At 30.8% G+C, this 17,699-nt stretch overlaps 2 protein-coding genes across 3 annotated transcripts in view; both read right to left on the bottom strand.

Moving 5' to 3' along the window:
* Window positions 1-482: 482 nt before the first annotated feature.
* Window positions 483-17,699, bottom strand: part of Zdhhc8 (zinc finger DHHC-type containing 8) — a 174,081-nt gene continuing 156,864 nt past the window's right edge. Inside the window, exons 7-10 of one of the 2 annotated variants that reach the window (XM_065508333.1) lie at window positions 12,356-12,615; window positions 12,115-12,294; window positions 5,000-5,259; window positions 483-3,881 (exon numbers count right to left, since the gene is read on the bottom strand). In XM_065508333.1, coding sequence (XP_065364405.1) covers window positions 2,827-3,881; window positions 5,000-5,259; window positions 12,115-12,294; window positions 12,356-12,615 — 1,755 coding nt within the window. In that variant the 3' untranslated portion in view covers window positions 483-2,826. Of the gene's footprint in view, window positions 3,882-4,999; window positions 5,260-9,589; window positions 9,808-12,114; window positions 12,295-12,355; window positions 12,616-17,699 lie in introns of those variants that run through there. The other variant, XM_065508334.1, reaches the window with a different exon arrangement.
* Window positions 2,311-2,745, bottom strand: LOC135958521 (putative lysozyme-like protein). The gene has a single exon (XM_065509425.1). The coding sequence runs from the start codon at window positions 2,743-2,745 to the stop codon at window positions 2,311-2,313; it is 435 nt and encodes a 144-aa protein (XP_065365497.1).

Genomic DNA, 17,699 nt, shown 5'->3' with positions numbered 1-17,699 from the left:
AAGTTAAATTTATTGCCAAGAAAATAAGTAACTTAACATAACAACATATCAAAATCAGTGGCATCCTTTTTTGCTCTCTAATTTAGTACGAGTATACAATATGAAAAAAACAGCATACAATTGTTTGAAGAAGCTATTAATTAACATTAAACTTTAGAAACAATAAGTTTGATTATGTTTATGATTATTTTAATAACAACGAGCAACAAGGGACGTTTTCTTTTTTACTTAAAATTTTGCTTTATTTTTATTACACAAATTTAAAAAGAAATAAATATAAAGGAATTCTTAAGCATCCTTTTTCTTAACACACTGGGAGTATAATAAATTGTTTGTTTACTTTGTTTTTACTGTATACAATTTCAATTCAAAGAACTGAATATTTGAAATGGATGGACTTAAATTGCAATTAGTTTTTGTTTTTTTTTTTTTATCAAAATAGACAATAACAAGAAATAAAAAAACTAATTTTATTTGTAATGTTTTTTTTTTTGGAAAATAGATAAATATTTACTTAATTTAATATTTAACTTTAAAAAATAAACACACGTTGGTTTTTGAAACGGTATATTTTTTTAAATAATTTAAAAAAAAACTTAAATTAAAAGAATTCAATTATTAAAAATAATATTTTATTTAATGGAAGAAATAACTTATTAAATAAACCAAATAGCAGAAGAATAATAATAATATTTTCATTTTTATTTTAAAAACACAAGAAAACTAATAAATGCTTAAGAGTTAATTTTATTAAAAAAAGAAAAATAAACACACATTACTAATAATTTGTTTTAACTTTAAGGATTATAAAATAATTAACTTAAAACAAAACTAACGAGCATAGAAAGAAGTTGAGAAATAGAGAAATATTAATACAATGATATTGACGAATATTTAGGTGTTTCTTAAGACAGACAATCAAGAGAATTTTACAACTTGCGAAATAGTTAATTCCATTAATGGTTTTGTGGTTATTTAGATTGTAATAACATTCCAAAATTTGATGTAAAAAAAATAGCTTTTTGTTCTGCTGGCTAAAATTTGTTTGTCCTAATTTTGATTTCTTTGCATACAACAAATTGTGAAACATTTGGAAGTCACTTTAATATAATGTATTTAATGTAAATTTATTACTTTTAAATAATTTTAGGGCTTGTAACAAACAAAATCAGTTTAATTAATAAGCTTTAGTTGATTATTATGCTCTGTTTTAGTGGTGAGTAGTTTGTAAACATTTTATGAAATTTTTAAGTACATTTATGAGATTGTTTTAGTATTTCAGTTCATATTACAGATTTTGGTGTGAAAATAGTTAATGTTTTATTCAATTTAAAAATCTTGGTTTTTAACTTGTGACTTGTATCGAATGTGAGAAAAAATTGAGAGAAATTCCAAATTATTTTCTAAACTTGTTAAAAAGAAATCCATAGTTTTAGTAAATTTTTAATGATTTATCAAAGAAATTACTTATAATCTGACTAGAAAGTGATCAAATTTTTTAATTTATTTAAAACATGTTATTTTTAACGTTTAAAACTAAAATTTCATGCAATATCTGTTCAACAAAACATTGTTAAATATAAAACAATAAATAAAAAAGCTCTGGCTTTGTAAAAATATATAATACAAACAAATTTTTCAAATATGAATTAGAACTGTGAACTTAATATACCAAAATGTCCTTATTATATTGTACAATTCCTTTTGGTTTGCCAAAATTACACGTCAATATTCGTCAATATACTTACATATTTTAAGAAAGATGTGTAGATAGAGAATTATGAATTTGTTTCATTAAATAAATAATTTACAAGAGCAGAAAAAATGGATTAGTTGAAAGAAGGAAAGAATTGTTTAGGTGTAGAAAAGCGGGGCGGGCTGGGCCGGTGTTGAGTTAAAAGGATTTAAATTACAAATGGTTATTTATGTTATTATAAATAATTTGTGGTAATTTCGATAAAATATACGTATATGTAAATATGTATAAGTGGGTATTTTTGTTTTTGTAATTATATGTGTAAAGGTAAATGTAAATTTAGGAGAAGGGAGAGTGATAGGGAGAGATGAATGAGTTTTTTTGTTTTACTAAACTAAAGACAATTTAATTTGTTTAATTATATACTCGTATTTATATACATTTTGGTTGAAGTTTCTTTTTTATTTTTTTTGTTATGAAAATAGGTTTGTTTTGCAAGAGCAGTTTTGCTTTTCAACAATTTAAATGGTTAAATAGTGTAAGAGAGTACATATGTATGTAAAGAAATTTAGTAATGTAATGTTGTGGTAATTTTCGTTTTGGATTTAGATCGACTAAAAGAAAGTGGAAAATTTTCTTTTATTTGGTTGTCTTACACTATTGCTACTATTGCCATTTGTAGAGTTGGCATTAACCACAGCCACAGAAGCATAGGCAGCCGGCTCTGCAGGGGCGGTAGCTGCTGCTACAGCAGCGGCAACACCAACGCCAACACCAACAAAAACACTACTACCACCACTGCCACCACCACTACTACTTGTGGTATTTCCACCACTACTGCAATTACTACTACCACTACCCGTACCACTGCTATTGCTGCCGCTGTAATGCTGCTGTTGCTGCTGCTGCTGGAGATGATGATGATGATGTGCAGGGTGGCTCAATTGAGTTTTATATTTATTGAATGTGTAGCCACCTGGCATAATGAGGCTACTACTATTGGTACTATTGCCAACACCACTACTGCTGCAGCTGCTGTTTGCCGCCATTAGTTTTTTATGTCCATAAGCGTTATGAAGTGCCGTTGTAGGGGCAGTGGCGGGTGCTACAACGACGGGCACCAGCACGGGTTATACGGAAATTTCGTAGTTCATGTCGTAGACACTGGCACGGTCGGGGGTGGGTGTGGTGGTATTAGCGCGGGCAGCACCCATTATGTGACCAGCTACACCTTGACCGGTTGTTATGGCACCATTGTTGCGATTTTGCTGCTGTTGTTGCAGATGCGTTTGTTGCTGCTGCTGATGTTGATGGTGTTGTTGTTGCTGTTGCTGCTGCTCAAGCGTTTGCATTTCCATCGAATCAGTCATTTCGAGTGCTCTGACGAATGACATGGGTCGTGTGGGGGTTTGTTTACGTTTGATTTGTGGTGATGGTTGGGTATTGGAGGAATTCATGCCTTGGGGATTGGGGGGAAATACTGGCACACCGCCATGTATTTTCGGTTGATAACCTTGTGATGTTGATGCCACAACAGACTGTCCACCACCCATCGATTGACTATAGCTAGTGGGTTGTGGCTGCGAGGAGGTAGCCGACGATGACGCATTACCATAACGCATTATGTACGACGAAACCGGTGGTCCCTGTGAGGCAGAGGGTAATGTTGTGGGACTAGTTGGATTGGAACGATGAAATACCGAATGCTGTTGTTGCTGCTGCTGTTGATAATCGTGTATTCCTGGCTGCGTCTGATGCATTCTCGAGTGGGTCATTATCAAGGGATGGCCCTGTTGTGCTCCACCGCTGACTGTAATATACTGAGGTCCTCCGGTACTATGATGCTGCATACTTGATGGCATAGTGCCCGCACTACTGCCGATGCCTCCCATTGACGATGGCGGTGGCATCATGCCACCAATACCACCGCCACCTGAGCTACCTTGGAAACCGGGTGATGTATCCTTCCACATATAAACTCCCCTCTGTGGACTACCAGCCAATTCGCGTATATTATCTACAGTGTTATTTGAACGGGCATAGGACAATTCACTGCCTGTCGTCCCAGATGGTCCGGAACCCTGACGCACCAGTTCGCCTTCCGATAGGAAACGCCGCTGTGGGCTGCCGCCATACGGTTGTTGGGCTAAAGTTGCAGCGTGTTGTTGTTGAATATTAATTACACCTGAAATGAAAAAATAATTCACAATCTATATTAATAAAATATTAGTGATTATTCGTAATCGATCAACTCAAGAACTACACCATTTCCAAAAGTAGAGAACATTCATAGTAACAATGCGTACTCAGTTCTTCTTGCTCGGGTCAGATATTCTTTTAAATGAACTTTTAAATTTCAATGGAATAAAACAATTTTCAAAAAATTATATAAAATATTTTAATAAATAAATATATTATAACAATGAAAGTTTGCTAAGTGTTTAAAAAAAATATAAAATTATATGTGTTAAAGTAATAATGTGTAAAAAACGTTATTTTATCAAAAATTAAATGTTAAAATTTCAAGACATTTCATTTGTTTACATTTCTCTGAACTCACACGGTACCCGTATATGTGAGAGAGTAATTTGAGTTGGACTACTTGGTATACTTTGGTTTTTAATATTAACACAAAAATTAAGTTTTTGTTACAGAAATTGATTAAAATTTTTAGGAAAATAAATAATTACAAACACTTTGATAATTACAAACACTTTGAAAACTGAAAGTGATTTCATTCCGAAAGAAATTTTCGCTCCACTTTCGATCGGAATGAAATTCTTTGTTTTCCAAATGTATTTCTGAAACTTCTTCAAAAACTTTTTCAGAAAATTCTAATAAAAATACAAACGGAAAATTCTGAAACACAATTAGAAAATTGTCAAGTATAATTTAAAAATTATGAAATTATGAAATACTACAAATGGAAGTTTCTGAAATATAATTAAAAATTTCTGATATTCAATTGAAAATTTCTGAAATACAATTATAAATTCCTGGAATACAATTTAAAATTGTGTTTTAGTCCCCATATTAACATAATTTTCGACATAAGTCATTTAAAGTTTTAAGAAATTAATCACTATCAGACCAATTATGAATAAAAAATTCCCTGGGAGTTTGTTCCCCGAGAGTTTTTTCCCATTGAATTTTAATAATTGGGCTGTATATCAAAATTTTTTCCACATCACAACTGATTCAAGTCCCCATAGAAGGCCAAAAATACATATTGATGGCGGGTATACAAGATTTGGCACAGCCGAATAAAACACTCTAGTTTATGTTTATTGTTCTTCGTCTTACCTTGCTGCTGTTGTTGCATTATGGCACGTTGTTGTTGCATTAGCATTTGTTGATGTTGTTGTTGCTGCTGCTGTTGTTGTATTATAGGCAATTGTGGATGCTGTGGTGGTAAACCAGTCGTTGAAGTCGGTGCCACATTTGTTGTATATTCATAAAAGGATTGTGTTGGATTTTGTGGGTTTTGCAATTGTTGTTGCTGCTGTTGATTGAGACCAATAAAGTCTGGTCTCCGAGGTTGGGTGGGTGTGCCAGGATTTGATCTAAATTTTAAATATAATTTTCATTTAATCTCTTTTACTCTGGGAAAAAAGTGTAAAATTTTGTTGTTAGATTAAGACATAAAATAAAAAAGACACATCAAAAGGAATATAAGTATGTTCTTAAAAGCGTTTGCAGAGATTAGTGATCATAAATAGTTAGAAATACAAATAATACATGGTAAGAAGCTGTGCGGCTAAAGTTTTGTTAAAACATAAAATATAAATAAATTAAAAAAGTGTAAATAAATTAACCAATCTAGTTATTATTAATGATGAAATGCCAATTGAAGGTGAAAATGTTAGTTCTGATGAGGAGGAATGATGTTTCGTTAGATACTACTATTTCATTCATTTAAATGGACAATCACAAAGTGCTTTTTGAAGTAGTTACTCAAAAGAAAAATTTACTAAGATGGAATTTTATCTATATTTATAACAATTGAGCAAGTTTAATTTTAAATAACATGTAATGTAAATTATTTTAATACTAATAATACTTTTTAGCTTCAAAAGCTCTTAATTTGAAAAACAATTTCCAGATTGTTTTCAGCATAGGAATTGCTTCTAGATCAGCTCCAAAGAGAGCAACCGACTCGAAACTTTCAACGATTTATCAACAAAACTTTTTTGTTGGGAGTTCTAAAATAATAAATGGCCAAAAGTTTTGCTATATAGACAGAGTATCCGCAAGTAGCACCAAATCGTCCAATATCTGGATATATGATATGGATATATGTATATGAAAGTACTAAAATGAAACCAATTAGTTGTACAAGTCTCTTGCGGCAGGTGGATGTTGCACGAGTCAACAGATCCACCAGGTATGGAGGTGCCGGAATTGAAGGCGTATACAAAAATGAGAGGTGCTAATCCTATGTTGTGATGCCAATGTACATCACAGCCAATTGGGCAGCACAGACAATAACAAATAATATTATATGTATGTCACAAATGTAGTACATACCCACCTTCAGGAATAAAGATAGGGAAGTTGTTATAGATATCACTCATAAGAGTTTGAAGGGTAGCAACCGACTGTTCCTTCTCGGACCACAGCCGTGTTACCTTCTCAGAGAACTTTTATTCGTCTAAACTGGCACGCTTCAGGGATACTAGACGGTAAACATTGGAACCTTTTATAGCATGGTTCAAAATGGTATGACGCAGAAGTGAACAAGTTCATTGATTTGCTAAAGCAGAGTTTTGAGCTATCCTGCCCTGTAAAGTTTCCAGGCAGGCGTAAACAACCGATATTGTGGACCGAAGAACTTCACGTTCAAAGATTGACGGGAATCGGTATAAGGGAAGGCAAAATAAAATGGGTGTTATATTGCAAATTCGTTAACAACGTAAATGAGTTATCTAGGAGGATGGATTGTATTAATACTGTAATTATGGAGTTACACAAATTTGTGGGTTGTATTTAGTACAGTTTAGAGCAAGGGGATTTACTCTAGCTGCGTTTTTTGACTTAGATGGAGCCTTTAATAACATTAATATAGAGGAAATAAGAGATATTTGAATCCAAAGGTAGAAAGATAGTTGCTTGACGCAGATGACGTTGTGATTCTGATCAAGGAAAGTTTATTTGACGTGTACCAGGGTTAGTACACGTCAAGTGCCCTTATCAAGATAGTCAGCATAGTGATGACCAGCTTTAGAAACGTTATTGGAACTATAAACAATCAGGTTGTGTTGGGTAACACACAGGACAATGAGGTAGCAGATGAACTGGCAGACAAAGTTCAGGTCTGGACCTAAGTTAATCTTGGAAAAACTTCGTGACTCTACAAACTAATATTTGGACAATCGGGGTTGTCATAGAATCCAATCATTGTCGGAATCGATTTTGAAAACGACAAAAAAGGTACATTTGACTTATGAAATCCAATGTGATTTCTTGTTTAATCGAATATAAAACTGATAACTTTCGATTTTTCGAGACAAATGTACTTTTCCTGTTGTTTTCAAAACCGATTCCGACAATGATTGGATTCTATGACAACTCCAAATAGGACGGATTGTCGGCTGTCCATGGCTAGCAGGATGCAAAACCAACCAAAATACTAATTGGGATGGATAGGAGAAGTCTGAGGTCTTTAGTAGGAGTGATAATGGGTCACTGCTCAATTGGAGCCTTCAAAAATAATTAAAAACCATTTAGTCTCATCACACAATTTACGTGATGAAAATAAAAGAATTATATAATTTATTATTAACGCAAAATGTAAACAAAATATAACAAAATTACACAATTTCCAAACAAAAAAACATTTTTTTTTATTTATGCAAATTTTCAACAAATCTGATCAAACCATCAGGTGCTGCTGTCAATAGGAATCGCAAAATAAAATGTAAAATATATATTAAACTATAAACAAGGCTACATAAGAATATTATCGGCAACAAGAGTAACTTGGAGCGCACTTGTATAATGGGAGTATCATCGAAATTAAGAAATTCCCATATAGAAATGGTACCCATAAGATTATTTCGTAATTGGAGTATTTGCTGAAGTAACCAATTCAAATACAATTGTATATAATGAAGGACTTTGGAAACTAGCAGTCCAGCTAGAAATCCTATAAGCATGATGAAGTTCATATATATTTGATTACTAGTCAAACAATTCGTTGAGAGTTTAACTTCTTCCAAAACTGAAGAGGATATTTTTGGGGAATTTTTAAATTGTGTATCATCATCCTCTAAACTGTCTCGGTTATATGAATCCAATAATGATATTTTGGCCTGTGGGGTAACCTCACTAAATGAATATTTGGATTTTCGAATAGAGCTTCTTGTGCTAAGAGGTGGGCTTTGATTTGTATAATCTGCATCCATTTCATCGTTCTCATTATTTATAATTTTGCGCATTTTTGTGTTAAAAGGCGTAGGGAATGTATCATCTTCAACGGTTTCGGTTGTATGTAATGCCTTGAGTTGCTCAAATGAATTTTTTGGTACAATTTCTTCATTAAAAACTTTGTGTAAGTTGTTTAGTCTACCAGTGCTTGTGGAATTTACAGCACCTTCTGTGCGGCCACTGTTTCTAAAATTGTTAGATTTAGCGCGAAAAACTAAATTTCGCAATTGAATTTGTTGTTTTAGTTTAACAGCTTCCACGCTCTCTTTCAACGCTTCGAATGTGGTATTTAACGGTGGATCCATTTAATAGATTCTCTTGAGGTCGAATTTTTTGGTATTGATTCGTTGATTTCAGAACTTATTTTTCTCTCAATATTTTGTTTTATGAAAGAAATTTATATGTAGTTTATTTGATGTATAAACAAAATATTAGTATTAGTTTTTTTTTAAATTTTATAAAATATCAAGGTTTGAAAGAATTATTTCTTAATTCAATTTTCAAAATCACATTAAATTTAATCTCTTAACAATTCTATTACAGAATTCCTTACGAATTAATTTATAGGTTTAATTCCTAAGTATTTCAAACGCATTGAATTCATTACATTGGGAATTCATTATTTTATCCATAATGATTAAATTGTTCTTTAATTAAAATCTATCAATGCAATATTTAAAGCCTATTTGTAAATATATATAAACCATTGTTTTCAAGCTCCTCTTGCTCTCTAAAACAAATTTGTTGAAACCGAAATTAATACGGCTATTAAATCGAATATGTTTGAATTGTATTTAATAATTTTATTAGCAACTATAATTACAAAGATTCAAAATAATGTTATCTATAAATTAAAAAAAAATGTCATGAATATTTAAAAAAATGTATTGCATACTTTTAGGCAGCATAAATTTATAAACTATAAAAGTGTAACATTTCCAGGTGTTATTTTTTTTAATGAAAATAATAAGATCAGAAACAAGTAACCTTAACCAAACAAAAACAATAAATGTATGTGTATAGAATTTAATGATTAAAATTATTATAACTGAAAAGAAAAACGAAACAAACCATTTCAATGAAATGTTAAAAATGAAAATCCAAAATAAAACGAAACGTTACAATTTAGTTTTATGTATTTTTATTTTTTTTTTTAGCTTAAACAAGTAAAAATGTCTGCTGTAGTAGAAGGTGGTAGAGAAATGTAAGAAAAAAAAAAGTTGACAGACACAATTTCCAATGATGAAATTTGAAGCTGAATGTTTTTTCGTTAGAAAGAAATAAAACAAACAAAATTATAAAAAAAAGAAAGAAACTCACCTCAAGTTTTAGGTGAAAAATAAATTATAGATACATATAGAGAAGTTGTAGAGGTAAAAAACACAGATGATAGAAGATTTTCAGTTTTCTTTTTTTTTATTTTCAAGATAATGGACGGAATTATTGAATAATAAAATTATAATATAATTTTCTTATATTTTTTTTTTGGTATTAAAAGTTGTTGGTGGTGCTTAACTAGGAAGAGGAGGTGATATACATATTGATACATTGATGATGAATTGAGAAGTTGTGTGTGTGTGTGCCCGCACTCTCATTTTTATCTCTCTTTTTCATATTTATATTTATGGTTTTGTTTTATAACTTATAGAAAGATATATTTTACATATTTGGTTGATCATTTAAGGCTTAAAAATAAAATAGGAATAAAGTTGTTTTTAATATTAACCAAGTATAAAACAAATGAAAATATTGTTAATAAAAACAAGATGTTATGATTGAAATTATTTTGTGGAAAAATAAAAGTGGAATAACCTAAAAGTATGCTTAATTTAATTTACTATAAAATTTGTATTTATAGTCTGGGCAAAAAAGCTAAAAATAATATAAATTAGCGATAAATATAGTACTTATTAAATATGTGATTGATTCTAATGTAATTAAAGAATTAATTATAATTAAACCGTAAAACAATTCACAAAGACATCCCAAGACAATTATGTTAAATAATTTGACATTTGAACCCGATATTTAAAGGGCTGTCGTTCCCCGATTTTCCGAACATTTCCTATAGATTAAGTAACAATATTCGGAATTTGTTTTGTTCAAACTTATTAACAGTATAAAATAATGGCATATTGACCAAATTATTTTTAAAAATAGTTTAAAGTTTAAATCAGAGGCTGTGCAAAACGCTCATAAATATTGACTTAATTCCTTTTTGTTTTTATTATCCTATATATCCTTAAGAGCAATTCTAAAACATTAATAATATCTTTAACAAATTTTTTAAAAATTTGAAAATGTTAAAAAAATATGAAAATGTTTAAAATTTATCCTCCTTAGAAAAAATATCATATCAGAGCTTTAATAAATCTTGAAAGAGAATTCTGTATATATTACGAATCTGTTATAACTAAATGAGAAATTTTATATGTAAAAACAATTCTTGGTAAAACCTGCGCATGATTTTATGGGGTTCGATCCAGAGTCACGAGTATGTGGATGTGTTGAAAATAGGCTGGTCAAGAAAAGATGTACTGCAATGGCTACTTAGATTTAGTTTCTTACTTGTCAGTTAAACTCAGCTTAACAGCTGTTATATTAAACCTGAAGCATATTTTGACGGAATTTAACCAATGATTGTGTTTCTCACTAATGGATTAATTTTGTAAGCATTGACATACTTTTCAGTTAAATATAAAAATTATATTAATGTTAATAAAGCAAATCAAAACAAAGAGCTGCTGTGTTGAATTGTTTATTTTATTTTTCATCTGTTTGTGCTTTGGAATTTTATACTTAGGTTTAACTCACCAATGATGCTCAGTTAAACCGAGATTAAATAAACAATAAGTGAGAAACACAATTTTTAGTTTAATTTAGGTTTAAACGTATAATGTAAATTATCTATATCCCAGAAACTAGTTCTTACGTGGTCGACATTGAATTTTACGCAAATAAGCTGACCGAACTTACCATTATTTGTTGTAGCTTTAGGAACTTCGTAACAAAAAAAATATTCGTATATGTATGTATATAATTGTGATTGAACACTATTGAACAGGAGGGCCTAATAATTTTCCTAATATTTAATACTAGTAGGTAGGACTACAAAATACATTATTGCTGTATTTCTGTATAATGCTGAACGAAATTCATGAGTGATGAGATTTTCAAAAGCTCGTGAAACGGACCCTTCTCCTAAAAATCTAATTTAAAACAACTCTACCAAACTAGAGCCAACAAATATGCAATAGTTTTTGTGTTTTTTTTAATTACTACCATTATAAAATAAAAAGTTAATTTCAAACCAATTTTAAGTAATTTTGTATTGAAAAATATTAGTGACCAAAATGAAAAAATTTTGATTAGTTTAAAAGGAAAACATATGCAAATTTGTTAAAATTTATTTAACTAAATAATTACTACAAAAACAATTATAAGGATAAAACACACAAAACTACAAAGCATATTTAAAGGCGAGTGCATTGTTTCTCAAAAATAATTCTAATTAAAGTGTTTTGGATTGGATTTTTACCCGTAAGAAAAAACACACACTGAAAGAAAATGCCATTAACTAAAATTTAAGATTTAATTACCGATTATTTTGGCACATAGAAAATGTGGCAAATTCCAGCTATGTCCATCTTTTTTTTGTATTTATTTTTTTTTATTGCAAACAAAAAGTGTAAAATTAGGCGGGGTAAAAAAGGGGGGTAAATTTTTTGTTTAGGAATTTGATTTTGGTTTTTAGACAAATTTTGATTCAAGAAATTTTTGAAAAAACATGTTTGCAGAGAAAATAAATTGTATGTAAATTAATTAAACAAAATATATATAAAGCAAAATATTTATAAGAAAATATAAAACAATTAAGTGTTATTATATAGAGATGTTTATACATAATAATTTTATTAAAAGAGAAGATGTTATGTGGTACATGAAATCCGAATTGAAATCGAATATAAAAGAGAGAGAGAAGTAAAACTTACCTTCTAACAGGACTGGCCATAACCAGAGGGGTAGCTACACCTAAAGGTTTAATACGCTGTTGCATAGTGGGTGTCGCAGTTGTCCCACTACGATTTTGTGCTTGTTGTTGTTGTTGCTGCATATGATTTGGATGGTCAGGTGACATGGCTTCATTAAAGCCACGCTGGGGTTCCAAACCTCTGTAAATGATGTTAAATTTATTATTAACAAAACAATTGATGTATATTGTGTATGATGTACCTTTGTCTGGCTAAAGGACTATGCCTCGGATGATACATGCGCATGTGTCGTGGAGAATCACCTCCGCCGCCGCCACCACCATTGCCTTGTACCCCATTTACATTGTTACCCTGTCCCGTGGCTATCGTACCATTTTCTAGTTGTGGCAAATAGAAATTGGTGGAATTATGCCTTTGCAATGGTGGTGTTGGTTCACAATCTTGACTCTGTGACGCTTGTGGTTCCATATCGGTATCTGAGCATTCCCTACCAGGCGAGAGCTGTTTGTGAAAGGTAAAAGAAACATATGTGATTTTTTAAACAGGAGTCCTGGCGGTCAACTTACAAAAACAAATAAACAATCATTTACTTATAGTATATATGTATGTAAATATAAATTACTCGAAAAATAAACTAATTTTAATTTAATGCATGAAAAAACTATTTTTTATCTGAAAATATGTATGAAAAATGCTTGAGTAGAGTTAAGTGAAACTGAAATTCGTATAAAAATGAGAACTGGAAATCGTATGGTATTGAAAAGAAATTCGTATGAAGTGTAAAATGAGAAGACAAATAAATTAAGAACATGAAAGGTGAGGGGGATATTGGGACATTTTGGCCAGTTGACAAGGTTTGTAAAATTATTTTCATATTATTCGAAGAATATTTTTAAGAAAATTTAATACAATTCTAGTTATATGTTCAAATAAAATTAGTAATAAACATTTTGAGAAAATCGAGTAATTATGAATTTTTTTCCACGATTTTAAATAAAAAATTCGAATATACATATTTTTAGAACAAAAAGCCGTATATTTTGATTTGAAATTATGCTGCATCATCTAAGGGCTGCCAGTAAACCTATCCTAAACCGAAATTCGTTTGGCATATTAAAAACTTCTTTGTTTATTTAATTAAAGAAACATAATACTAATTTGAATTGCATGTCAACTGAAGTAATGATTTGACTGTGTTAAACTGAAAATGTTTTAACGATTGCATGAATTCCACATAATTGAATTTAAAACTAACTATTAACTGTGAAAAAAAAGAAAAGAAAATATATGTATGTATGTATTCCGAAAATAAAGATTAATTTTGACTGCAATTTAATACAATTAATAATACAAGTAGTAATTGTAGTATGTAAAAAATTGTTTAAATGATAAAAACGAACGTTTAAATAATTTGTTTAATAAAAAGAACAGTTTTACCTTATTGTTTTTTGCATTTTCGGTGCTTTCATTAAAGGTGTAGAGTTTTGAATTGACCAATTTTTAATTTTTGTTTAATAAGTATACAAAATACAATTATTTGCTAGCAAAAAAATTACTAAACTGAATAAATATAAATTAAAGAAAGAAAATTTTAATAAAACAGAAAACAATAAAGAAAATACAACACATGCTAAAGTTATATCAAAAGTGTTATTGTAACAAAAGAAATTAATTAATTAATTAATTAACAAAGTGCATTAACATTTTGTATAACATTATTAAGATACAAAGATTTTTTGCTTGTTTTTTGTCAAAAATTAATTCATTATTTTTAGCTGAAAACAAAACTGCTGGTCGAGTGCAGTTAATTATGTTAAATCAGAAATTCTAAAGATATTAACATATTTGATATTGTAATTATATTCTGAATACTCTGAATATAGCCCAAAGTCGTTCATATGGGTAATTAATTATGTTAATTCATGCATTTTCGTACAATATTATACTGAACTCTTTTTAAATTCGAATTTGTTGGAACATTATTCTTGTCTTGTCTTTTCTACCTACAATACATTTTCTTACTACTACTGTTATTTAACTAATTTTTTTATTAATTCAATTAATGGTATCGCAACTTTAAGCCTCCCATTCGTGGTGTGCCATTTTCTGATATAAAACATTCTTTACTTTAACATTTTCGAAAGAATCCAGATCCGAGTCGAGATATATGAGATATTTAGAATTTTATATAAAAACTTTGGGGGCCCAAAAACTTTAAACTAAAAAAGCAGATATGTACATTGACTTTGTTATTGAAGTTCGTGAAAATGGAAAAGGACTGATTGGGTTGGGCAACATGCTATCCTCTCTCGCCTTCTCCCCGACGCTCCGATCATTAGGGATCGTAAGAACATCGAAACCGCTATCAACAAATTGACAAATGAAATTGACAGAGCGATTAAAGAGTCATGCAGACCTAGTGTCTACAGAGGTAGGAAAATACCACCATGGTGGACTTCCGAGATAGGGAGTACTCTCTACTATCGCAAACATTTCATTGAGGCAAAGAGACTGGGTAACTGGTCCGATTATAAGTCCTCTGTGAATAAATTCATGAACCTGGTAAGAAACGCAAAGCGGAAATCCTGGAAACCATTCTGTAGCTGCGTGAAAGGATTCTCCGAGAAGAGTCGCTTGCGCAGGATCTTGTCATCTTCGGCCGCTGTCCCGAGTTACATCCAGACATCGAGCGACAGCTGGACTACTAGTGGAAAAGAAACCTTTTTGGTTTTTATGGATGCTCACTTCAGAACGCATTGCAGAACTTTCCGTTGAGCCTTTTCAAGTCTCAATTCTCATAAACGAGGAAGGACTGAAATAAGCCCTGCGCAGTTTTGACCCATATAAATCACCGGGTCCTGATGGTATCATTCCGGCTCATCGGCAACGGAATGAGGATCTAATTATATCCTGGTTGACTCGTAAAAATTCGACCTGCTTAGCTTGGCCGGAATCCTGGACCAGATGTTCTGTTGCCTTCATCCATAAGGGAGGGAAGGCCGAAAAACTTTAGGCCTATTTGTCTATCGTCCATCCTTTTGTAGACCATGGAAAGGATAATCGATCTGTACCTTCGTTTATCGATTGATCCAACCCGACTTTCTATGTCTCAGAACGCCTACATGAAGGGCAGATCTGTTGAGACGGCACTACACTCGCTTGTGGGATTTGTAGAAAAATCACTCGAGCACAAGGGCATTATTGGTGGCCTTTCTGAATATTGAAGGGGCTTTTAACAATGTGACGCCAGAGACGATTCCTTCGACTTTGGGCGGACTGATTATAGATCGGTCTATTATATGCTTCATAGGTAGATTTCATTATTTTTTCTATAGGGAGGGGTTTAATTTACTCCATGAAGTGCAAAACTGTCGCATATGCTGATGATGTTGCTGTGGCTGTTTTTGGGAAATATCTTGACACTTACAAACTTCACTTAGTACACTTAGCCGTTGGAGCACTGATAGTGGACTTGGTGTGATAGTGGTTGTCTTCACGATATGGTAGTAGTGACTGACAATGTCACTAGTAAATCACTACAAATTCACTATTGGAATTCCCTGATGGGATTGTGTTCTGATAGACTAGTCGATAGTCTGTTGGACTATTAATCTGAGGGTTGCGGGTTCGATTCCCGCCAAAGACTCTGGGTGTATCTGCAGACAAGCTAAACGCTTCATAGATTGTGTTTGTTTTTTTTAAACAAAGTATGTCTGGAGTCTCTGAATGAGATATATTCTAAGATGATGCTATTATGGGTCCTTTGCCAAAGTACATTGATGCCAGTGTATCCAGTAGTCCGACCGAATATAGGCAAATTTTTTACTTAATCCGAGACTTTCATAAAGGAGAAACAAGCTTTGATTAGAATAAATAAATTGTTCCCTCAAAAGACATATTTATGTTAAAAAAAAGGTTTCCTAGGGAAATTTTTGGGTATTTCTTTATAAGTTTTCTTCTTAATGTTACAATATTCAGGTTCGTTCTGATATCAAATTTGTTGCTAATCGAAATATTCCATTATCTTGTTCGGTTCTAATACAATTTCAGCCACTGTAGAAGAATTCGGCAGTTAAGAATGAATCAAATTGATATTTAAAGTTCTTAAAGGAATTATAAAGGTGCCGAACATTACAGCTTTTATGGATATATGAATATACATATATAGAAAATAATAGTGGTTTAAAATTGTTTAAAAACGTTCTGATTTGAACAATTACTAATACGAAATGAACTACGCAGGTTCTACAGATTTAATATAGTCGAAATGCATAAGTTTTTTTTTAATAAACCTATATACTGTATTAATTTGTATGCCAATTAAACTACGAGGGTGACAAGATCGTTAAAATGCCACTATTATTTTATAAACACTTAAAAAACGTTGGAATAACATTGGACAAACAAATATAGTTATTTTATTCATATTTCAAAACGGGTTTTGGTTTAATAGAGAATTAATTTTCTTCCGCGATGGTAAAAAGTCCTGGATAATTAAATTATATCAGAAATTAATACTTGAAATGTTTTGGATTAGATCTAACATTATGTTCGTTTATGTTAAGGCCTTAAAACCCTGGTTCCAGTCGGACTCAATGTGGCATAGATCAGGATGTCCAATGAAGCCAGCTGCTCTATTGTGATATGCAACTAGATATGGCTATTGGTATTAACAATTTCAGGACACAGCATTTTAAATCTTTTAAAACAAACAAATATAATTAACATGTAAAATACAATAGTTAACAAAATATCTAGTTCTAGAAACTTTCAAAAAAGCCAATTGTGCTTTGTAAATTGTTAATTGTAACCAGTAAACACAAAAATTTAACTAGAACCAGTATTAACTCCGACATGCAACATACAACTCGTTGTATGTTTCTCATATCATACGATATTTAAAATTTCAAAATAAAAAAGAAATTATTTTTAAAATTAAATTTTCCTTCTACAAAAATTTCATTAAACCAAGATAAACAAATGAAAAAAACTTAAACATCCTTAAAACAAAATATTTCATTTATTTCTAGAAAAAACAAAACGGATATAAATGATTATTTAAATATAGTATAAAAATATTACAAAACATATTAAAGCTTTATTTACTTGTTTGGCGGCTAGGACACATAAGCTTCAGCGGTTTTTTGGGCCATTGAACAAACATACTTTTTTTTTTTTATTTATTTTTATTTTTTTAATTTTTTTTTGCATATATAAATAAAAAGGAAGATATCAAAGGGAACTACAAGTATAAAAAAAAACTATAAGAAAAATTGTATATGTACGAGTGTGTGTTTGAGTGCGTCATACGTACAAGTGTAAGGAAACAAAAAAGCATAAGGAAACTACATTTACATGCCTTAAAATGGTTTTTGCTGCGACGATTTTTAAATAAAGAAAAGCCAAAACCAAGAGTATTAAACTAGATTCTACAAGAAAATTCTCAAATATGCGAAGAAAAATACATACGAAAAAAAAAACTAATATAAAATAAGGTTTAAGATGACAACAGAGGAAAAAAAAACTTAAAAGTAAATTCAAGATGAATCTATACGAGAAAATTTTCGTTTGACACTCTGAACCTC

Source organism: Calliphora vicina, chromosome 4 (genome assembly GCF_958450345.1).
Source record: "Calliphora vicina chromosome 4, idCalVici1.1, whole genome shotgun sequence".
In the NCBI taxonomy this organism is placed as follows: Eukaryota; Metazoa; Arthropoda; class Insecta; order Diptera; family Calliphoridae; genus Calliphora; species Calliphora vicina.
Note: the sequence above shows the minus strand (reverse complement) of the source record. Positions and strands in the feature narration are given on the sequence as shown.